General features: G+C 51.8%; 7 protein-coding genes across 7 annotated transcripts; 4 read left to right on the forward strand and 3 right to left on the reverse strand.

The window, feature by feature from the left end:
* Nucleotides 1–279: 279 nt before the first annotated feature.
* PV05_03605 (uncharacterized protein) lies at nucleotides 280–2,168 on the reverse strand (the record flags this gene model as incomplete). Its single annotated transcript, XM_013464260.1, has 2 exons — nucleotides 280–701; nucleotides 752–2,168. 2 exons carry the CDS (start codon nucleotides 2,166–2,168, stop codon nucleotides 280–282), a joined length of 1,839 nt encoding a protein of 612 aa, XP_013319714.1.
* A 347-nt stretch (nucleotides 2,169–2,515) lies between these two features.
* PV05_03606 (uncharacterized protein) lies at nucleotides 2,516–3,670 on the reverse strand (the record flags this gene model as incomplete). Its single annotated transcript, XM_013464261.1, has 1 exon — nucleotides 2,516–3,670. One exon carries the CDS (start codon nucleotides 3,668–3,670, stop codon nucleotides 2,516–2,518), a length of 1,155 nt encoding a protein of 384 aa, XP_013319715.1.
* A 206-nt stretch (nucleotides 3,671–3,876) lies between these two features.
* PV05_03607 (uncharacterized protein) lies at nucleotides 3,877–4,918 on the forward strand. The gene is made up of 2 exons (XM_013464262.1): nucleotides 3,877–4,326; nucleotides 4,380–4,918. Exons 1-2 carry the CDS (start codon nucleotides 3,971–3,973, stop codon nucleotides 4,621–4,623), a joined length of 600 nt encoding a protein of 199 aa, XP_013319716.1. The 5' UTR covers nucleotides 3,877–3,970; the 3' UTR covers nucleotides 4,624–4,918.
* A 27-nt stretch (nucleotides 4,919–4,945) lies between these two features.
* PV05_03608 (uncharacterized protein) lies at nucleotides 4,946–8,827 on the forward strand. Its single transcript, XM_013464263.1, has 2 exons — nucleotides 4,946–5,063; nucleotides 5,144–8,827. The coding sequence occupies exons 1-2, from the start codon at nucleotides 5,031–5,033 to the stop codon at nucleotides 8,438–8,440; spliced, it is 3,330 nt and encodes a 1,109-aa protein (XP_013319717.1). The 5' UTR covers nucleotides 4,946–5,030; the 3' UTR covers nucleotides 8,441–8,827.
* Nucleotides 8,438–10,340, reverse strand: PV05_03609 (Sua5/YciO/YrdC/YwlC family tRNA threonylcarbamoyl adenosine modification protein). Its single transcript, XM_013464264.1, has one exon. The coding sequence runs from the start codon at nucleotides 10,117–10,119 to the stop codon at nucleotides 8,590–8,592; it is 1,530 nt and encodes a 509-aa protein (XP_013319718.1). The 5' UTR covers nucleotides 10,120–10,340; the 3' UTR covers nucleotides 8,438–8,589.
* Nucleotides 10,341–11,125: 785 nt separating this feature from the next.
* PV05_03610 (uncharacterized protein) lies at nucleotides 11,126–13,648 on the forward strand. The gene is made up of 4 exons (XM_013464265.1): nucleotides 11,126–12,639; nucleotides 12,705–12,839; nucleotides 12,890–13,029; nucleotides 13,090–13,648. Exons 1-4 carry the CDS (start codon nucleotides 11,187–11,189, stop codon nucleotides 13,432–13,434), a joined length of 2,073 nt encoding a protein of 690 aa, XP_013319719.1. The 5' UTR covers nucleotides 11,126–11,186; the 3' UTR covers nucleotides 13,435–13,648.
* A 1,265-nt stretch (nucleotides 13,649–14,913) lies between these two features.
* PV05_03611 (uncharacterized protein) lies at nucleotides 14,914–16,052 on the forward strand (the record flags this gene model as incomplete). Its single annotated transcript, XM_013464266.1, has 2 exons — nucleotides 14,914–15,702; nucleotides 15,752–16,052. 2 exons carry the CDS (start codon nucleotides 14,914–14,916, stop codon nucleotides 15,770–15,772), a joined length of 810 nt encoding a protein of 269 aa, XP_013319720.1. The 3' UTR covers nucleotides 15,773–16,052.
* Nucleotides 16,053–16,943: the final 891 nt, after the last annotated feature.

The following is a 16,943-nucleotide window of genomic DNA, read 5'->3' on the forward strand; positions in this document are numbered from 1 at the left end:
AGGTCGAGGTCACTGTAATCTCGACCACGTTCAGCCGCAGCTCGTAAATGGTTAGTACTATTGCACAACAAAACACGCAATATCGGTTACATTATCGTTGACGTTTTCTTGACATTATGTGATGATATGCCGGATGATGTGGCGCTCAAGAGTCACGAGTCGAGGGGTTCGCATGTTTCGCATATAGTTTAAATAAACTGTATAGGAACAATTCAGCAGGCACATAGACCTAGACAGAGTATCAACCAGAAAATACAATCCTTCTTGCTCAGTACTACATCAGTCTCTGCCCCAAGGCATGGTCAGATACAGCAAAGGAATGTGCTGCTGCGAGCCATGAGTGTCGGTCTCTCCGAATCCTCCGGACACAGCTGGTCTCGCGATAGTTGCCTTATACGCCATTGCTGGGTCAAAGAAGAGCGACGCGGCAACCTGACCATCAGGAACAGAGTACAGTGCGGCCACCGTGTCTCGCGTCAATCTTCCGGACTTCTTCACCTTGTCATAGATCTCCTTGTTTGCGAACATGACATCGAAGGTCAACTCGTAAGGCCCGGAATTCTTGCTGCGAAGCACCGATGCAACATCGCCGAGGTAGCATGTGCCCTCGGTTGGCTCTGGGGTTAGCCAGTACTTCTTCGACGACTCTCGCTTCTTGATATAGCTGTCAGTCTTGGTCTGAACGGCCTCCTTCCGAGGTCCTACCCGGATCTTAGCAGTGGCTCGAAAAAGGGGCAAGACACAGACTTACGCGGCTGGTGGACGTAGGTGTTATCACCCTCAGCGGTCACGAGAGCCACCGGAAAGAGGCCAATAGGGTCGACCTTGTGCAAGATGTGGTACACGCAGAATTCCGGGCATGGACCCATCGGGATTTCGCAGGGTGTGAAAGGCCACGCGAAATTCCCGGCGGTGGCAAGTTGACCGGCGTATGGGGTGTGAGTGAGTCCGAACTTTGCCATGGTAGCCACCTGGTCGGCCTGGTCTTGTGTGGCGGCTCGTGCCTGTCCAGCAATGAATATCTCCTTGCCAACGCTGGTCTCGGGCTCTAAAGGTCCCATGACACCGTTGACGCCATACTTATGGATCTTCAGATCATATTCGTATCCGAAGGCATTGATTCTTTCTTTGACATGAGTTTCGATAGAGCCAATCCAGGAATCGAATTGCTGAATCAGGATGGGATCGCGGATCGCTCCCAGGAAGATCGTGTGGTAGCCATTTGCTCTTGCGCCTTCCAACTTCACAGTATACTCGCCGTCTGGTTCAGGCACGAATTTGGCATTGGAAACTCGAACCGACCGTTCGTCGAGCTGTTCATACGTTGTTTGATCGAGATGCAGAGCTCCCCCTGGTCCGCGAAGTACGTCAGGCCTTGTTTTCTCGTACAGAAAGTGAGAAGCCACCGAGAGCGTCGTGAACTTAGATTTTGGTTCGAGGGGAATTACGTCGAATGAATCTTGACGAATGATAGCAAGGGCCTCCCGAGACTTTGGAATGGAGCACTGAGCTCCGCATTCCATGATCTTACCCATGGAATAGGCAGTTCCAAGGTCTTCGAAGCCACGGAAGAGACAGAAAGCCGCATACGGTGCCGGATCATAAGCTCGACCGCCAACGATAATGTCGAAGTCTGGATTCTCTCGCATTGCCTTCAAATACGGTTCTAGACCCATTTGAGCCACGATTTTCGTACTGCTGTCGATGTCGTCTTCTTTAAGCTCGGGCACACCACCTCCGCAGGGACTGATAAGACCGTCAGTGAGCTTCTGTCGTAAGAGATCCTTCGGAATTTCAGAGTAAATCTTGAGGACTTTCAATGTTCGGTACCCATTCCTCTTCACCGCTTCAGTGATGATGTCGGCAGCCTTGTCGACATGCGCATTCTCACCGTCACCACCAATTGATCCGATAAGTGAAGGGACATTGTGCAAATGAGCCGCTTTGGCGAAAAGTTCCAAGTCTTTCGCAAGGCGGGAGTATGGGACGTTTGGTATACCCAGTGCCAGACGCCCAGGTCCGCTGTCAGTCGAACCTCCGTCACAGATGATTGCGTCGCAGCCAGACTCGACAGTGTCCCAGAATATGTCTTCGTTGAAACCCTGGCCGAGCTGGCCGATGGGGGTGAAGATCCTAAGCTCGTCCTTCGATGTGGCTGACGGAGACATATCTGTGCGTTCGACGATAACCTTTGGTACAATCTTCAAATCTCAACGGCAAAGAATTGAGATTCCATCTCCTCTCGACCAACAGTGTAGCTAAATGCATCAGAATTCCGGTTTTGAAGAAAGAGGCAACGTGCAAAAGCCGATTTTCGCTCCCAGGCCGCCCATCGCATTTTTCAAAAGACCGGTCTCTCATTGCGCCGGAGCTAAATAGCGCACTGGGGTGCTTGCTTTGCGGGGAAAGCCGTGATCTCAATTTCAATCAAACGGGACGGCAGTTTCCCAAGTAATGGGAGGCTGAGGGACATCGTCCGTCGTATGTGCAAGCAGCTATGTGACAGACGATTTGCTCACGTTCCGGATTGTTCCGTGGGCTCCGGTCGATTTTTGGTCTTTCCATAAGCACCCCCCTCGGCCCTCCTCCTTTCAATGGCTTCTTTGTATGGAGGTGCTGTTGGAGGCTGCACAGGTGGAAGGCTGGTGTGGCCTTCAGGAAGCTTGTATGTGGCATCTGCATCCCAGGCTGACAGATCTCCGCAGGCGAGAAACGGAGCGATCCATCTCTGAGGGTCATTCTCTTCGTCTTCGAAGTGAAGCTCCACAATACCGTCGTCGCGGAGATGTCTCGTCTGCTTTTCCAAACTGGAGTCTTGTGGTCTGCTGGCTTGCGGTACCTTCAAAGCATCACCAAGCTCAGGTGTCCAGTCTTTGACAGGTCGATAGCCCTCGCAGACAACGAATGCTTCGATGCTGCTCGCTCTGCTGGACCTTGGTTTGGCAATGTGGACCCGCTCAAAGACGAGCTTGAGCTGGGCGAAAATGATGTCGACATTTCTGCCTCGGAAGATCTTCGCAACGAATTTGCCCCCTGGCCGAAGAACTTTCATTGCCAAAGTCAATGCTGAGTACAATAGCTGTGATTGAACATAGATATCCAGGTCGTGAAGCCCGGTCACGTCAGGCGCGCCGTCACTGATGACCAGGTCGACTCGGTGAGTTTCGTTGTGCTGATCAAATTCGGGATCAATGGCTTTCAAAAGAAGAGGGACAGTAGAGGGATGCGTGATGTCTGCTTTGAGCTGAATAATACCTTCCAGCGGAGCCATCGGCTGCAGGTCGATTGCGACTATTTTGACATTCTGACGCGGTTTGAATTCGGATGCTGCACGCTGTAGATTTACGGAAACCATGTCTTCTTGTAGGCTGTCCTCTGATGACGGTTGGGAGGCCGTCAGCGTGTGCTTTTGGAAGCTCTCCATCTTCTCAACCCAGGACCTCCGACCAAAACTCTCACCCTTGATAAGGATTCGTGATAGTACTTGACTCCAACTGCCTGGAGCAGCGCACAGGTCGACCACTCTGGTACATTTCGATGGGTCTGCATACGAGAACAGGTCGAATTGCTCGTCGATTTGTATTAGTTTGAACGCGGACCTAGCTCGCCAGTTCTGCTCTTTGGCAAGACGATAGTAGGCGTCTCTTTTGTCTTTGGATGATTTGCCCATTATGACAGAGTCGGCGCCTTTCCAGTCATTGACAGAACCGTCCACAAAAAGTTGCGACAAAACTAATACTGACTCGAAGGTGCCGCGTGCTTCACCGTTTTGCAGGGTATACGGCGGATTATTCAGCTTGCACGCGAACGCCAAGAAGGTACGGCAAACTATTGAGCCCATCAACCACATTTATATCGGCGCGTCGCAGTCCCGTCGAGGCCACTCTGGACTTGGGCATTGAACTTCGCGGAACAAATTGCAACAGAGCTGCTTCGAATCAAAGCCTTCAAGAAGGCCAATATCGCAGCCATGGCCCCTTCCATGTCGCTTCATAGCGTCGTTGCTATTTTGATACTTTCCACAGACACCTCACCAGAGTCCTCACGCCTCTTCGCCAAATACTACCATGCTCCTCACACATCTGCCACGCAGCCTACTCCTCCACAGCCCTATGCGTCTCTAAAAGAGCAGAAAGCCTTCGAGAAAGGACTCCTCGAGAAGACAGCGAAACAGACTTCGGATGTGATACTGTATGACAACAAAGTGGTGGTGTTCAAAATGGAGAGCGATGTCATGCTTTACGTCGTCGGAGGTCCGGAAGAGAATGAGATCCTGCTATACAACGTTGTTCTTGCGCTGAGGGACACTCTCAGCATTTTGCTCAAGTACGTACTATGGTTGGATTGGTGGTGCAGTACGCAACTAACAAGCTCTGCAGAAACTCGACAGACAAGAGAACGATTATGGAGAACTACGACCTAGTCACCCTAGCCATTGACGATATTGTGGATGACGGCATTGTCTTGGAGACTGATCCGGTCATGGTCGCTTCGAGAGTGTCGAAAGCACCTGCGCAAGACGCTCCGAACATGAAGAACATTGACCTGAGCGAACAAGGCATTCAGAATCTATGGGAGTTCGGCAAGAAGCAGGGCATGGAATTCGTCCGGAGAAACTTATAGCCCTTGTATATTCGACGGTGCTACTCCCACAGAGCATTTATGGTGAGGGAGGTGTTTCGGAGTTTGGTCAGATTGGCTAGGGAGTCATTGCATGGAGTTACGATACGGGAGACAGGAGACTCAGGAGGACAAAAGAATATCAGCAAAAGAGGCCTTGGATCATGATTTAACCATCTGAACGGCTCCAGGCTGGCCTACTGTGATATATCTCCGCTGTTATTCGGTGGACAATAGGCCCTTGAAATGCAGAGAGGCTCGGTGAATCAGTAACCGACGTCATCCGCTCTTTTCTCCAAGCACATTCCAGTTCCCATTCTGTCTACCATTTAATTCTACTGTCGTCCTATGCACATAGTCCTTTCGTCTCGCCTTAGAATTAGTTGTTCGACCCTCCAGAGAGCCTCAATATGAAGCAGCGCTTCTCGTCTCTCGATGTCAAGGTAGGCTCTCACGAAATCCCATTCCGAGTACCCTGACTCAAGCGACCGCTCAAGCGACTGACTAACATACGCTCTTCTAGGTTATAGCCAGCGAACTCGCCTCATCCTTGACTACCCTTCGAGTCTCGAACATCTACGATCTTTCCAGCCGAATCTTCCTCTTCAAGTTCGCTAAGCCCGGCAAGCGAGAACAACTACTGGTAGATTGTGGGTTCCGATGCCACCTGACGTCCTTCTCGCGAACTGCGGCGACCGCTCCTTCTGCGTTTGTCAGCCGATTGCGCAAATACCTAAAAAGTAGGCGCGTGACTGGCGTTGCGCAAATAGGCACCGATCGAGTCATTGAGATCACATTCAGCGATGGCCAATATCGCATGTTTCTTGAGTTCTTTGCGGCCGGCAACATTATAGTCACAGACGCGGAATTGAATGTACTAGCCTTGCAGAGACAAGTCAGCGAAGGGAATGAGGAGGTGGATGTCAAGCTTGGTGGAAAATATACCTTGGAAGCAAAGCAGAACTTCCATGGAATACCTCCACTCACGCCCGAAAGAGTGACCGAGACCCTTGCAAAAGCCGTGCAGAGGATGAAGACCGCGAATGACGCTGGTGGAAAGAAGGCAAAGAGAGCAAAAGGGGGAGATGAGCTAAGAAAGGCTCTGAGTGCCGGTTTCCCCGAATATCCACCTCATCTGTTGGACCATGTGTTCAACGAGGCTGGTGTAGACCCTGGTCTGAAGGGACAGGACGTTCTAGAGAATGCAGAGTCCTTGCAAACAATTCTCCGAGCCCTGGGTCGGGCGAAAGATCTTTTTGATGCTCTTGATACAGGTCATGCTAAGGGATACATCATTGCAAAGACAAAATCTGCTTCTACGCTTGAAGATGGAAGCCCGGCCACGGAAACTCCCAGCCGGGATAACGTCTTATACGATGATTTCCACCCGTTCAGACCTTCTCAGCTCGAGGGGAAGCCTGGCATCTGCATATTCGAGTTTGACGGCTTTAATCGCACAGTGGATGAGTTTTACTCTTCGATCGAGTCTCAGAAGTTGGAATCTCGACTGACGGAACGGGAAGAGACCGCCAAAAAGAAGCTGCACCATGCGAAGAGTGAGCATGAGAAGCGAATAGGTGCACTTCAACAACAGCAGGAGTTGCATGTTCGAAAAGCTCAGGCCATCGAAGCCAACACCCACAGAGTCGAAGAGGCATGCGCAGCAGTCAATGGCCTGATTGGACAGGGCATGGACTGGGTCGATATCGGAAAGCTAATCGAGAATGAGCAGAAGCGAGGCAACATCGTGGCACAAATGGTCAAGTTGCCATTGAAGCTCGAGGAGAACACAGTGACTCTTCTCCTTGATGAGCCCGGCTTTGACGAAGATGAAGAGAGCGATGAAGAAGATAGGACTGATGATGAGCAGGAGTCCGATGATGAGGTAGCTCAGGTCACAAGCAAGGCTGCCTCAGATAAACGTCTAGCTATTGATATTGACCTCGCGCTTTCTCCTTGGGCAAACTCGAGGCAATATTATGAACAAAAGAAGTCTGCAGCAGTCAAAGAGAAGAAAACACTCGAAGCCTCGGCGAAGGCTCTCCAGTCTGCCGAAAAGAAAATCGGCGCGGACCTCAAAAAGGGGCTCAAGCAGGAGAAAGCGGCTTTGAGACCTGCCCGGAAGCAGTTCTGGTTCGAGAAGTTCTGGTATTTTGTTTCCAGTGATGGGTATCTGGTCATTGGGGGAAAGGATGCTCAACAGAATGAACTGCTGTACCGAAGATACCTGAAGAAGGGCGACATTTATGTTCATGCCGACCTCCAAGGTGCTTCTAGCGTCATCGTCAAAAACAACCCCAGAACACCAGATGCTCCGATCCCTCCTTCGACGCTTTCGCAAGCCGGTGCTTTGACTGTATCTACGAGTAGCGCTTGGGACTCGAAAGCCGTGATGGGTGCGTGGTGGGTCAATGCTGATCAAGTGAGCAAGACTGCCCCGACGGGTGAGTATCTGACGACTGGTGGCTTTATCATTCGAGGTCGCAAAAATCTGTTGCCTCCTAGCCAGCTTTTGTTAGGCTTCGGGGTTATGTGGTTGATCAGCGAGGAGAGTAGGGCTAATCATGGCAAGCATCGGCTAGAAAGAACCGAAAGTATGTTGTCAGGGGAGGCAGAGGCTTTGGAGGCCGATGCCCAAGGTTTGTCCCTGGACGAAGAGGACGCTGTTGAAGATGAAGATGCTTCTCCTCAGCACAACGAGGCGGTACCTGACTTGGAAGATGCCGCTAATGATGCGGAGGAGGAGGAGAAAGATGATAATCGTGTGGTGGATGCGGACGGGGGCCTAGAAGGGAATGCCACGGAAGTAGATGGCCATGACAATGCATCTGCGGCAGCTTCTGAGCCGGAAGAGCAACGCAGCAATCCGCTGCAAATGCTTGGAGACAATGGCCGTTCCATGGCCGTGGCGGATGGAGGGAAAGGAGAGCCAGAGCTCGAAGTCGAGGTTGACGCTGAGGACAAATCGAGTGATGAAGATGGCAACGAGACGCCGGACGAAGAGTCTTCCACAAGCCCATCTACGCCAGTATCAACGCAACCGAAGCCCCAAACAAAGCCGAAACAGCAACAACTTGCTCGTGGAAAACGTTCCAAAGCTAAGAGAGCGCAGAAGAAGTACGCGGAGCAAGATGAAGAAGATCGCGCCCTTGCCATGCACCTTCTCGGCTCTGCTCGTGGGCAAGAACACAAAAAGGGCGTTGAAGAGGATAAGGCAACACGCGAAGCCAAGGCTCAAGCTGACAGAGAGCGGCGCAAAGCGCAACATGCCAAAGCAGCTGAAAGAGAACGACTGCGGCAGGAGAGGCTTGAAAAGGCCGGCGCAGAAGAAGCTGCAGAGCTCAATGCGGACGAAGAGCTGAGTAAAGAGCAACTCGAGCAGGAACGCCGCGAGCTTCTGGATATTGACAGACTCGTGCCGCATCCTGAGCCAGGCGATGAACTCCTAGCCGCAATCCCGGTCGTGGCACCTTGGACGGCGATGGCGAGGTACAAATATAAGATCAAGTTGCAGCCGGGCAATGTTAAGAAAGGCAAAGCAGTCAGGGAGATCCTCGGGTTCTGGTCGACTTTGGACAAGAAGGGACCGAAGGTGGTCGACGAGTCGAGCAGGGATAAGGAGCGCGTTTGGAGGCGAGAACTGGATCTACTGAAAGATTGGAGAGTAGAGGAAGTTGTTGGCTATGTGCCTGTGAAGGGATGCAGGATCGTTCAGGGCGGTGGGATTGGGGGTGGATTGGGAGGTGGCAATGCAGGCGCGAAAGGCAAAGGCGGTGCTGGATCGAAGGGAAAGGGTGGTGGTGGAAAGAGGGGGAGATAAAGGAGAAGAAGCCTTGATCGCTGGTAGATGGAGCCCTTGTGTAGATCATCTTTGAAGTCTGTCTATCCAACGAGCAGTTATCTTTCCGCCTGAGCCTGCCGTTCGTCGACGACGCACGTGGCGAAGCTATCAGTCCCCGGCAGTAACTTTCAATCCACTCTCTCGGCGGCAGCCTTCTCGATTCTATCAATCACCGCGTCTTCGAGATCTCGGACCTGGCTCTGTTGGCTCCCAGGTGTGGCCGTCGAAGACGCCAAAGCATCACTTCTCCTCACTGTCTCAGCGAATATGAAGGAGCATCCAAGCTCGTCGAAGAGCCTGAGCACGCCAAATAGCGAATGCCCCAGGTCGGCAATCTTGGGGCCAACCTGGACGTTATACAGCGTTATCGACCCTTCGGAATAAGACCCAATTGACACAATAGGCTCATAAGCGGACTCTGCAAGTGCTGATGGCACGCTTTTGTCCTCGACAGGCGAAACAGGTAGCCCTGCGAACGCAGGCCAGTGGCAGGAAATGGTTCCCACTTTGACTCCTTCTCCCAGATCCGGTGAAGCTGATTCGATGATCTCCGCCAGTTTCGACTGGACCTTGCCTGCTGAAACAGCCTCCTGGGAGAATAGGATCAACCGCCCGTTCGGCGCGTAGTGGCGATATTTCATCCCCGGCGCTCGCGGAGCACCATTCACGTCCTCTATGAAACTCACGTTCAGACCAGAGCCCGAGGCGGGCGAAGCTGCACCCGAACTCACTTCGTGCCGCTTATACCCGATCGCGGTATCAGCGAAGGCGTTTCCATGTTCCCGACCGTGCGCAATGAGTTCGGACTGCGACACGCCGCCTGGTCGTAGTATCAAGGGCGGGTCATGCAGTCCGTCGACGACGGTGCTTTCGACGCCGACATCGCACGGTCCCCCGTCGAGAATGAAATTGATCTTCCCACGCAGATCGTCGAGAACGTGCTGCGCCGTCGTGGGCGAGGGCTTGCCTGACGAATTCGCAGATGGGCCGGCAATCGGTCTGTCGATTGCGGCGATGAAGAACCGCGCATACTTGGACGATGGGATGCGGAAGCCGATCGTCGACTGGGCTGGGTGCACGTTCTTTGCGAAGACCGAATTTGGCGGTACCGGGAGTAAGATTGTCAGTGGCCCCGGCCAGAATTTCTGCGCGACTGGTCGGTAGATCTCGGGGAGTGGTTCGCCTGTGAGACGCTCGAGATGGGCCACGGACGAGACGTGGACGATCAAAGGGTTGTCGCTGGGGCGGCCCTTTGCAGCAAAGATGCCGGAAATGGCGGGCTCGTTGGTCGCGTCGGAGCCGAGTCCGTAGACGGTCTCCGTGGGGAAGGCCACGGGGGGAGAGATCCCGTATTTGATGGATTCGATGGCATCCCGGAGAAGGCGGGCGTTCGAGGTTGAGCGCTGCTGCGTGTACGTGCGGTAGATGCGCCGGTACTCATCGTCGGAGGCGTGCTCGGGGATTTGGAGCTCGGCCAGTGATACGATCCGTGTGTGGCAATGGGTATAGGGTAGGGTGGACAGGTGCTGACGGTTGGCCATGATCGTGTCCATGGCGGATGATGATAGTGGCCGAGCTTGGAATGTTGTTCGGTGAACAGGTCCAGAGAATGAGAATAGTCTAGAGTCGAAAGCAGAAACACAGAAGCGTGAGAACATGAGAAAAGTTCAGCCTGGCCGGGAGCGTGAGGCGATGCTTGTTCTTCGATGATGAGTGAGGCGAGGGCGTATCAGAGACGAAGTGATTGAGTGGTCGACCATATTGGAAACCTGTAGCTAAAAGCCCGCTTCACCTTTTTGGCATGATAGGGAAGGATTATTTGATGTTCTGGAGATTTAGTACGCCTCTAGTATCCCTCGAATGTAGTCCAACATCCTCGTCTTGAATGCCATCATGAGGATGGAGGAGGAGGATTTGAGAGACAAAGGACAAATTTTATCGGTCACGTGATCAAGGGTCATCTAGTCACGTGGCTCAGCCTCGTCGAATCACACAACGAGGCTGGAGGAAAATTGAGATTGGGAGGCCTTCTGCCTGTCTTGGGTGTGGTCGTCTCCGAGCCAACCTGATCATGAAGTGCAGGTTAAGTAATAGCTACCTAATTATGCTCGGCAGTTTCCATATGAGGTTGTGTGGCCAATTAAGTACCATTCCACGGCAGTCCAAGTTTTCATCTTCCCAAGATTCGCCGAGGACAAAGTCTGAGAAAGAGCGGGAGACTGCAGCCTTCCTGTGTGGTTGCCTTGCAGCTGGTTTGCAAATCATTGTCGCCTCGATCCCTATTGAGGTTCAGGCCAGGAGGCGTTGCACAAGTTCTGAAGGATCACAGGGCATCATACATCCACTCTCAATGGTTGCCTTTGTATGATTGACTCAGTTCTGGGCCAATCGATGATGACTGCGGCCTTGTAGCCTGCGATTCCTACAGGCACCACAGTACTAAGAAGTGCCTTGATGCCGCGTGGTGAGGTTTCCATGACTGCTTCACCAGATACACTCACCAGATTATTCCCTTCGCTGCCATTCGTGAGTCAAAGTGCTATCAGTGACCCAGGCAGCCGCCTCGCTTAGTGACTTATCGATCTCTATCAGTGTGAACTGTCATCTTCACGGGCCATATAAGACCTTGGTTCTTTCCATGATGCCTCGTCGTTGCGGTACATTCCCCTCACCATCAAGTCTTGATCTTTCGTCGCAGTTCGACCTTCTCTTCAGAGACTCGGCTATGACACCAACGCGAATGATAGACCGACCAAGATCCCCCGTTGGCAAAATGATTGGCAAGGTTCCTGAGGCGATATCAGAGAAGCGCGAAACGAAAAAGAAAGAGAGTGAAGACTCCAAAGAGCCCGAGGTCCCTAATGGTAGCATCACCCAGGCCAGAAACCTCTACTCCAAGAAGGACAATGATGGGAAGTACCAGTGGGTGGCCGAAGAGCCAGAAGATGTCGTCGACGCTGCTGAGAACAGTGAGACGGCTCGTTACGCTTTTCTTGTTCGAAACAAGAAAAGTTATGACAGCAGAAAGAAATACGACATCGACTCCATCATCGTACAATCTCCATGGTTGAAGAAGTCGCTGGGAGTGATCCTTGAAGATTACCCTGGTATTACCACCAACCTCGAGCGACTTGTGTTCCGCGCCCCATTCCATCCATTTGTCCATCGTTGGAACAAGATGCTCGCCATGCTACAGAAAGATGACTTCGAAGAACCTGTTGACAAAGAGCATCTTCAGCTCTTCCACGATGTGCTCTATGAAGAGCTCAAGAATGCCATTGCAGCTAAGATCGACCTGGTCAAGAACGGCGTCATTACCTTCGAGTATCTCTGGACCATCTTCGAGCCACAAACTCTCATTTACACCCTCTGCGACGGCAAAGAATGTGTCTTCAAACTCAATTCATCTCACACTGCGGTGGATCAACAAGCTGGCCTGGAATTTCTATCGTTGAACGTCTGGGCATGCGATTGGGATGGCACAAAGTTCGGTCAGAAGGGCACCACGCTCAAGGACTACGCGTTCGGTGGTACAACTCCAATCACCTCTTTGCAAGCGTATCCTCTCGATTTTCATCCAGAGAAGGAACAACTCATCCAGCGTCTGGTAGCCAGAGGCAAGCTCTTCGAGCGCTTCGCAGGTTACCATTATCAGGCATATCGAGGTGTTGCTCTAGGTTATGGTCGCTGTGGGATGATCCGTCACAACATCGAGTCTCGGATCATCATTGACTGCGATGCTCACAACCATTTTCTACCGAACTACGCCGTCTCTGTCAGCAGTCTACCTTTCTCAAGGTCCAAATCGCTGTCCAGTGTGGCAAGAAGTGAGTCTGGACAGGAAGAGGATTCGGATGATTTCGACGGATTTCATGATGATGCCTCGGACTTTCTTGACACTCCAGACTCTGATGAGGTCGATGCCAAAAAGCCGAAACACAGACCTCTTACAGCAGAGGAGCTATTGCTAGCTGTGCCATACGTTCGCGGCTACGCTATAAAGAGCAAAAAGTGGCTTTGGTTCTACGTGGACCAAATTACGCCAATCAAGTTCGCCGAGGACGCATTTTCATCTCTTGTGCTCCCAACGGCACAAAAGTCGTTGATTCGGGCGTTTGTGGAATCACAAGTGAAGTACAAGACTGACTTTGACGACATTATTGCAGGCAAAGGCCGTGGTATGTATTGTCCCTTTATGCTTGGTTGGAAGCGTCAAGTAGTACAGCATTCTAACGGCTTGCAGGCATGATCATGCTTCTTGCAGGGCCGCCTGGAGTTGGTAAGACCTTGACAAGTGAGAGCGTTGCAGAAGATATGCGCGTACCTCTCTACTGCATGTCTGCGGGTGACCTTGGGCTCGACCCGAGTGGAATTGAAGGTGGCGACTTCTCTATTGTTCCATCTCCGGCATACTAACCTAATGCGCAGAATCCTTGAACCTCGTCCTAGACATGGTCAGCAAGTGGAACGCGGTGCTTCTTCTTGACGAGGCGGACGTCTTTCTCGAGGCGAGAAGCAGCAATGACCTCGAACGGAACAAGATGGTCTCCATCTTCCTACGTGTGCTGGTGAGCCGCTTTTTCCGTGATCGACGTGCAGGGACGTAAATGTACTGATGCAGGTAACAGGAATACTACGAAGGAGTACTATTCTTGACCACCAATCGAATCAGCAACATTGATGCAGCATTTCACTCCCGGATCCATGTCACAATCAATTATCCCAACCTTTCCATTGACTCCCGGCGCCACGTCTGGAAGACCTTTCTTGGAAAGGACAGTGCTGTCAATGAGAAAGACATTGATCGGCTAGCTCAGGTGGACCTCAACGGACGACAAATCAAGAATATGCTGAAGACGGCACAAATGTTAGCACGTAGTCAGGAACAAGGAAAAGATGGACAACGTGGTAATGTGGAGATGCAACACATCGAGACAGTGCTTGCCATCGAGAGAGGTGCATCATGGGAGTGATTGGACGGGACCTGGATGGGAATGCATGCAATTCAGCAGTTGCGGATTGTAGATCGTGTCTCCTCGTCAACTGCTGACCAAGGGTGCTACAGGAGTCATGGCAAGCTCAACTGAGGTCACTTGTTGTCATGCTGCGTGTCATACTTTTCGGGTTGCAGTGAAGAACGATGGCCGCCAATGGTGCACAATGCCCTTCAACATTCAATAATGCAACAACTCTTTTCTAGACACAGTGCAAAGATCTCACAAACAACATGCATCTATCATATGACAAATGACTGTCAGGCTGACGCCGTCACCGAAATTTTCTAGCGGTCAAGCCCGAATCGTCGCATGAGGTTGGACCCCAAGCCGGATGGCGTCGGCGTCGTCCAGGCATTTGCCTTGCAAAGCAAGGGGCTTGCAAAGCAAGGAAAAAGTGGCACGGAAAGACTGATGCTGCATAGAAGGCCTGTGCGCTGGACGTTCCCACATGGACGTGGCCTGTTTAAGGTGTGGCCAATGCAGAACAATGGATGTGGTCATGTCGTGGACCTCTAGGAAGCAGCAAATGCTGCTGTATTCGCCACCAGTTGGCCGGAAGAAGGCCGGAAAAAGGCTGGATTTCCAGGTTTTTGCATATTGGAAGAGACAATTCCATGCATCTTTGGTGTAAATGGTTGGCTGGGTTCGAAACCTGACCAACAAAAACCAGTCTGGGGGCCACGGGGAACAAAACAAAGCTAGCAGGGGGACATGGCAAAAGGGCAGAAGTGAGACTCACGAGATGCGGGGGAGGCGCAAGCTTAGGGCCTAAGCTTAAGCCCAACAGGGAGTAGCCGATGCTATTTCCAACGGGTGGCCATGGCTGGGAAGCTTGTCCGGACTGCCTATCACGCCCTCCACCGCCCATGACCGCCTCTCAACCTCTTAGACCATGCCAAAGGTCTACATACCTGCATCCCCTCCATGCATGTCGCAAATCCCCGAATCCTCTTTCGCTCGTTTGAACGGCACTACTGCTCACTCCAGCACTTGCTGCCGACCACCAGCCTGATCAAGGTATTCAATGGCTGTTCTTACGCGAGACCCTCTACATTTTTGCCTCCGAGCGAGTCGAAGCGAGAATCAGCTGAGCCTCCCAAGCAAGAATTTTGCATAGTCGCTTACCCAACCTCACCGTGACCAAAACCTTTCCGGCCCGGATAGGTCGCTCAGAGTAACAATGTCTCAGACGGTGGAAGGCAGGCGCAGACCCAACCTCGTGTGCGCGCTCATCCGGGCATCACAGCCGTGTCTGTCTATAAAGTCTGCTGTGGTAGGTCGACCTCTCTTTCTCTTCCTCTTCATCGGCCTCAAGAACAAGCAAGCAGAAGCCAGTCTTTGAGAAGGAGCAGCCAGCCTTTCGTTCCCACATACACCCACCTCCTCAGCCTCTCGCTACGTCATTGCCCCTCGTTGATCCCCTTACCCACCCTCGTTGCACTACAGCACATCAAAATGAAATTCTTCACAACCACTCTTCTCATTGCTGGCGCCAGCGCTGCTGCCGTACCCCAGACTCAAGGCCAAGGCTGGAATGACTGGGGTAGTAGCTCGGCCTGTGTTCCCGCCACGACCACCGCCTGGTCTACAGCTTGGTCGACGGCCTGGTCAACTGCATGGTCAACCGCTTACTCAACCGCTTACTCAACTGTGACCAGTGTTTCCGTCTCAACTGCGGTTTCTACTGTGGTCTCAACCGTGGTCAAGCCAACCACCGTTCCAACGACCATTTATAGCACCGCGACCGTGCCCACCACTCTCTACAACACCATTACAAACTTTGCCACTGTGACCTCAGTGTCTACCCTCGTCAAGACAGTGCCGACCACAATTCCAACGACTGTCGTTAGCACTGTGACCGTCCCGACCACCTTGACAGTGCCGGTGACTGTGCCGGTGACGGTACCGACCACGGTGACCGTGCCGACCACTCTCTATAACACCATCACCAACTTTGCAACCGTCACTTCAGTCTCCACGGTTGTGAAGCCGACCACTATTCCCACGACAATTTATGCGACAGTGACTTCTGTCTCGGTGTCGGTTAGCACAGCCGTTTCAACCGTTGTCAAGCCTGTCCCGACCACGATTACAGTACCCACAACAGTGACGGTACCGACAACAGTGGCCGTACCCACAACAATTCCTACAACAGTTTATACTACTATTACTCCCGCCGCGGAGACACAAGTGGTCACCGTGACGGCCACCGCTCCCTGCCAGCAGAGCAGCGGCTGGGGTGATGTGAGTACTCTCCCTTCCGAATTTGGTACAGCTTTCTGACGATTCACAGTGGAAATCCAAGAAGTTCTAAAGCAGTCTCCCAAGGCTGCGAGGACTGAACTCTTTACAATTCTGATATAATGTTTGAAACGAGGCCATTCAATGTAACGACGCATGAAACGAGGCCATGACATGAAATTATCTGCTGCATAATTTCTCAGCATGAGCAGGGAGTTATCAATACGAAAAAGAAAATGGAAAAGTATACGTGTGAAGGGGGAACGAAATCATCTGGATTAAGTTCAATGTGCAGACGTCTTTCTCAAGGTTGAAGACACGACTATGGCCGCGCTTCGGCCAAACATTATCCCTCTATATAATCTATTCGAGCCAGCTGCGTAAGCCGGGCAGTGTAGTCGTTGGATTAATATTCAACAAATTGATTTTCGAAACACTTCACAAAAGCTCAGAAGGCGAACTGTTCCTGCTTGTACGGCGAGACAAACGAGATTGTCTGCACTTGCCTCACCCACGTATGATACCTATCGTGACCTATAAGCAAGCCCCAATACCCTTCTGAAGACGCGGACTCAACCCTTAGATACCTGCTCTCTTTTCTCTTGCTGCAGTAAGGCTCGACCCGCTTGTTTTCGTGTTTCATTGGCTGCGACTGACCCGGTGAGCAATCTTGAAGGTTGTTTGGCCGCGAGTTTCCTAAGTGTCGCGGAGTGCTCGTGCCACCAGTCATCTAGCTTCAGTTGTCCTGTCACAACATACGCCGGTTCGAACTGCAACCCGTTTTAGGGATGAGTTAGGGATTTCCATGGTATCATGCCGAGCGAGTGGCCCAGCGATCATCGCAGGACCGGACTATTGTAAAGAGACCTTACAAGTATTAAAAATCGATACTTAGACCACTTCTCAGTCTGCCGATGGGAGCATAGATCTCTTTGGGTACCGAAAACTTATCAACCTTATGCAACTGACAACAGAAGTGGTGACTATAAGAAGCGTTAGCCAGCCTTATGCACAATTGGCCATCCTTCCTACGTCGTCAGAGTCATTATTGATAGTTATAGCGTAGCGCGGAAGAGGAAATGGCATTCGCTCGGCCCTGCTTCAGTATATTGAAAACGGACAGTTCTCGCGAGCTCTTACGAAGTTAGACATTATATGGGAGCGCTCGCTGTCCGACACCCGAAATTCCTGAAATACGAAATATATGAGTGTACCTATATACGTCGTGGAATTCTGTTCAGTTC

Source organism: Exophiala xenobiotica (assembly GCF_000835505.1).
Source record: "Exophiala xenobiotica strain CBS 118157 unplaced genomic scaffold supercont1.2, whole genome shotgun sequence".
Classification (NCBI taxonomy): domain Eukaryota; kingdom Fungi; phylum Ascomycota; class Eurotiomycetes; order Chaetothyriales; family Herpotrichiellaceae; genus Exophiala; species Exophiala xenobiotica.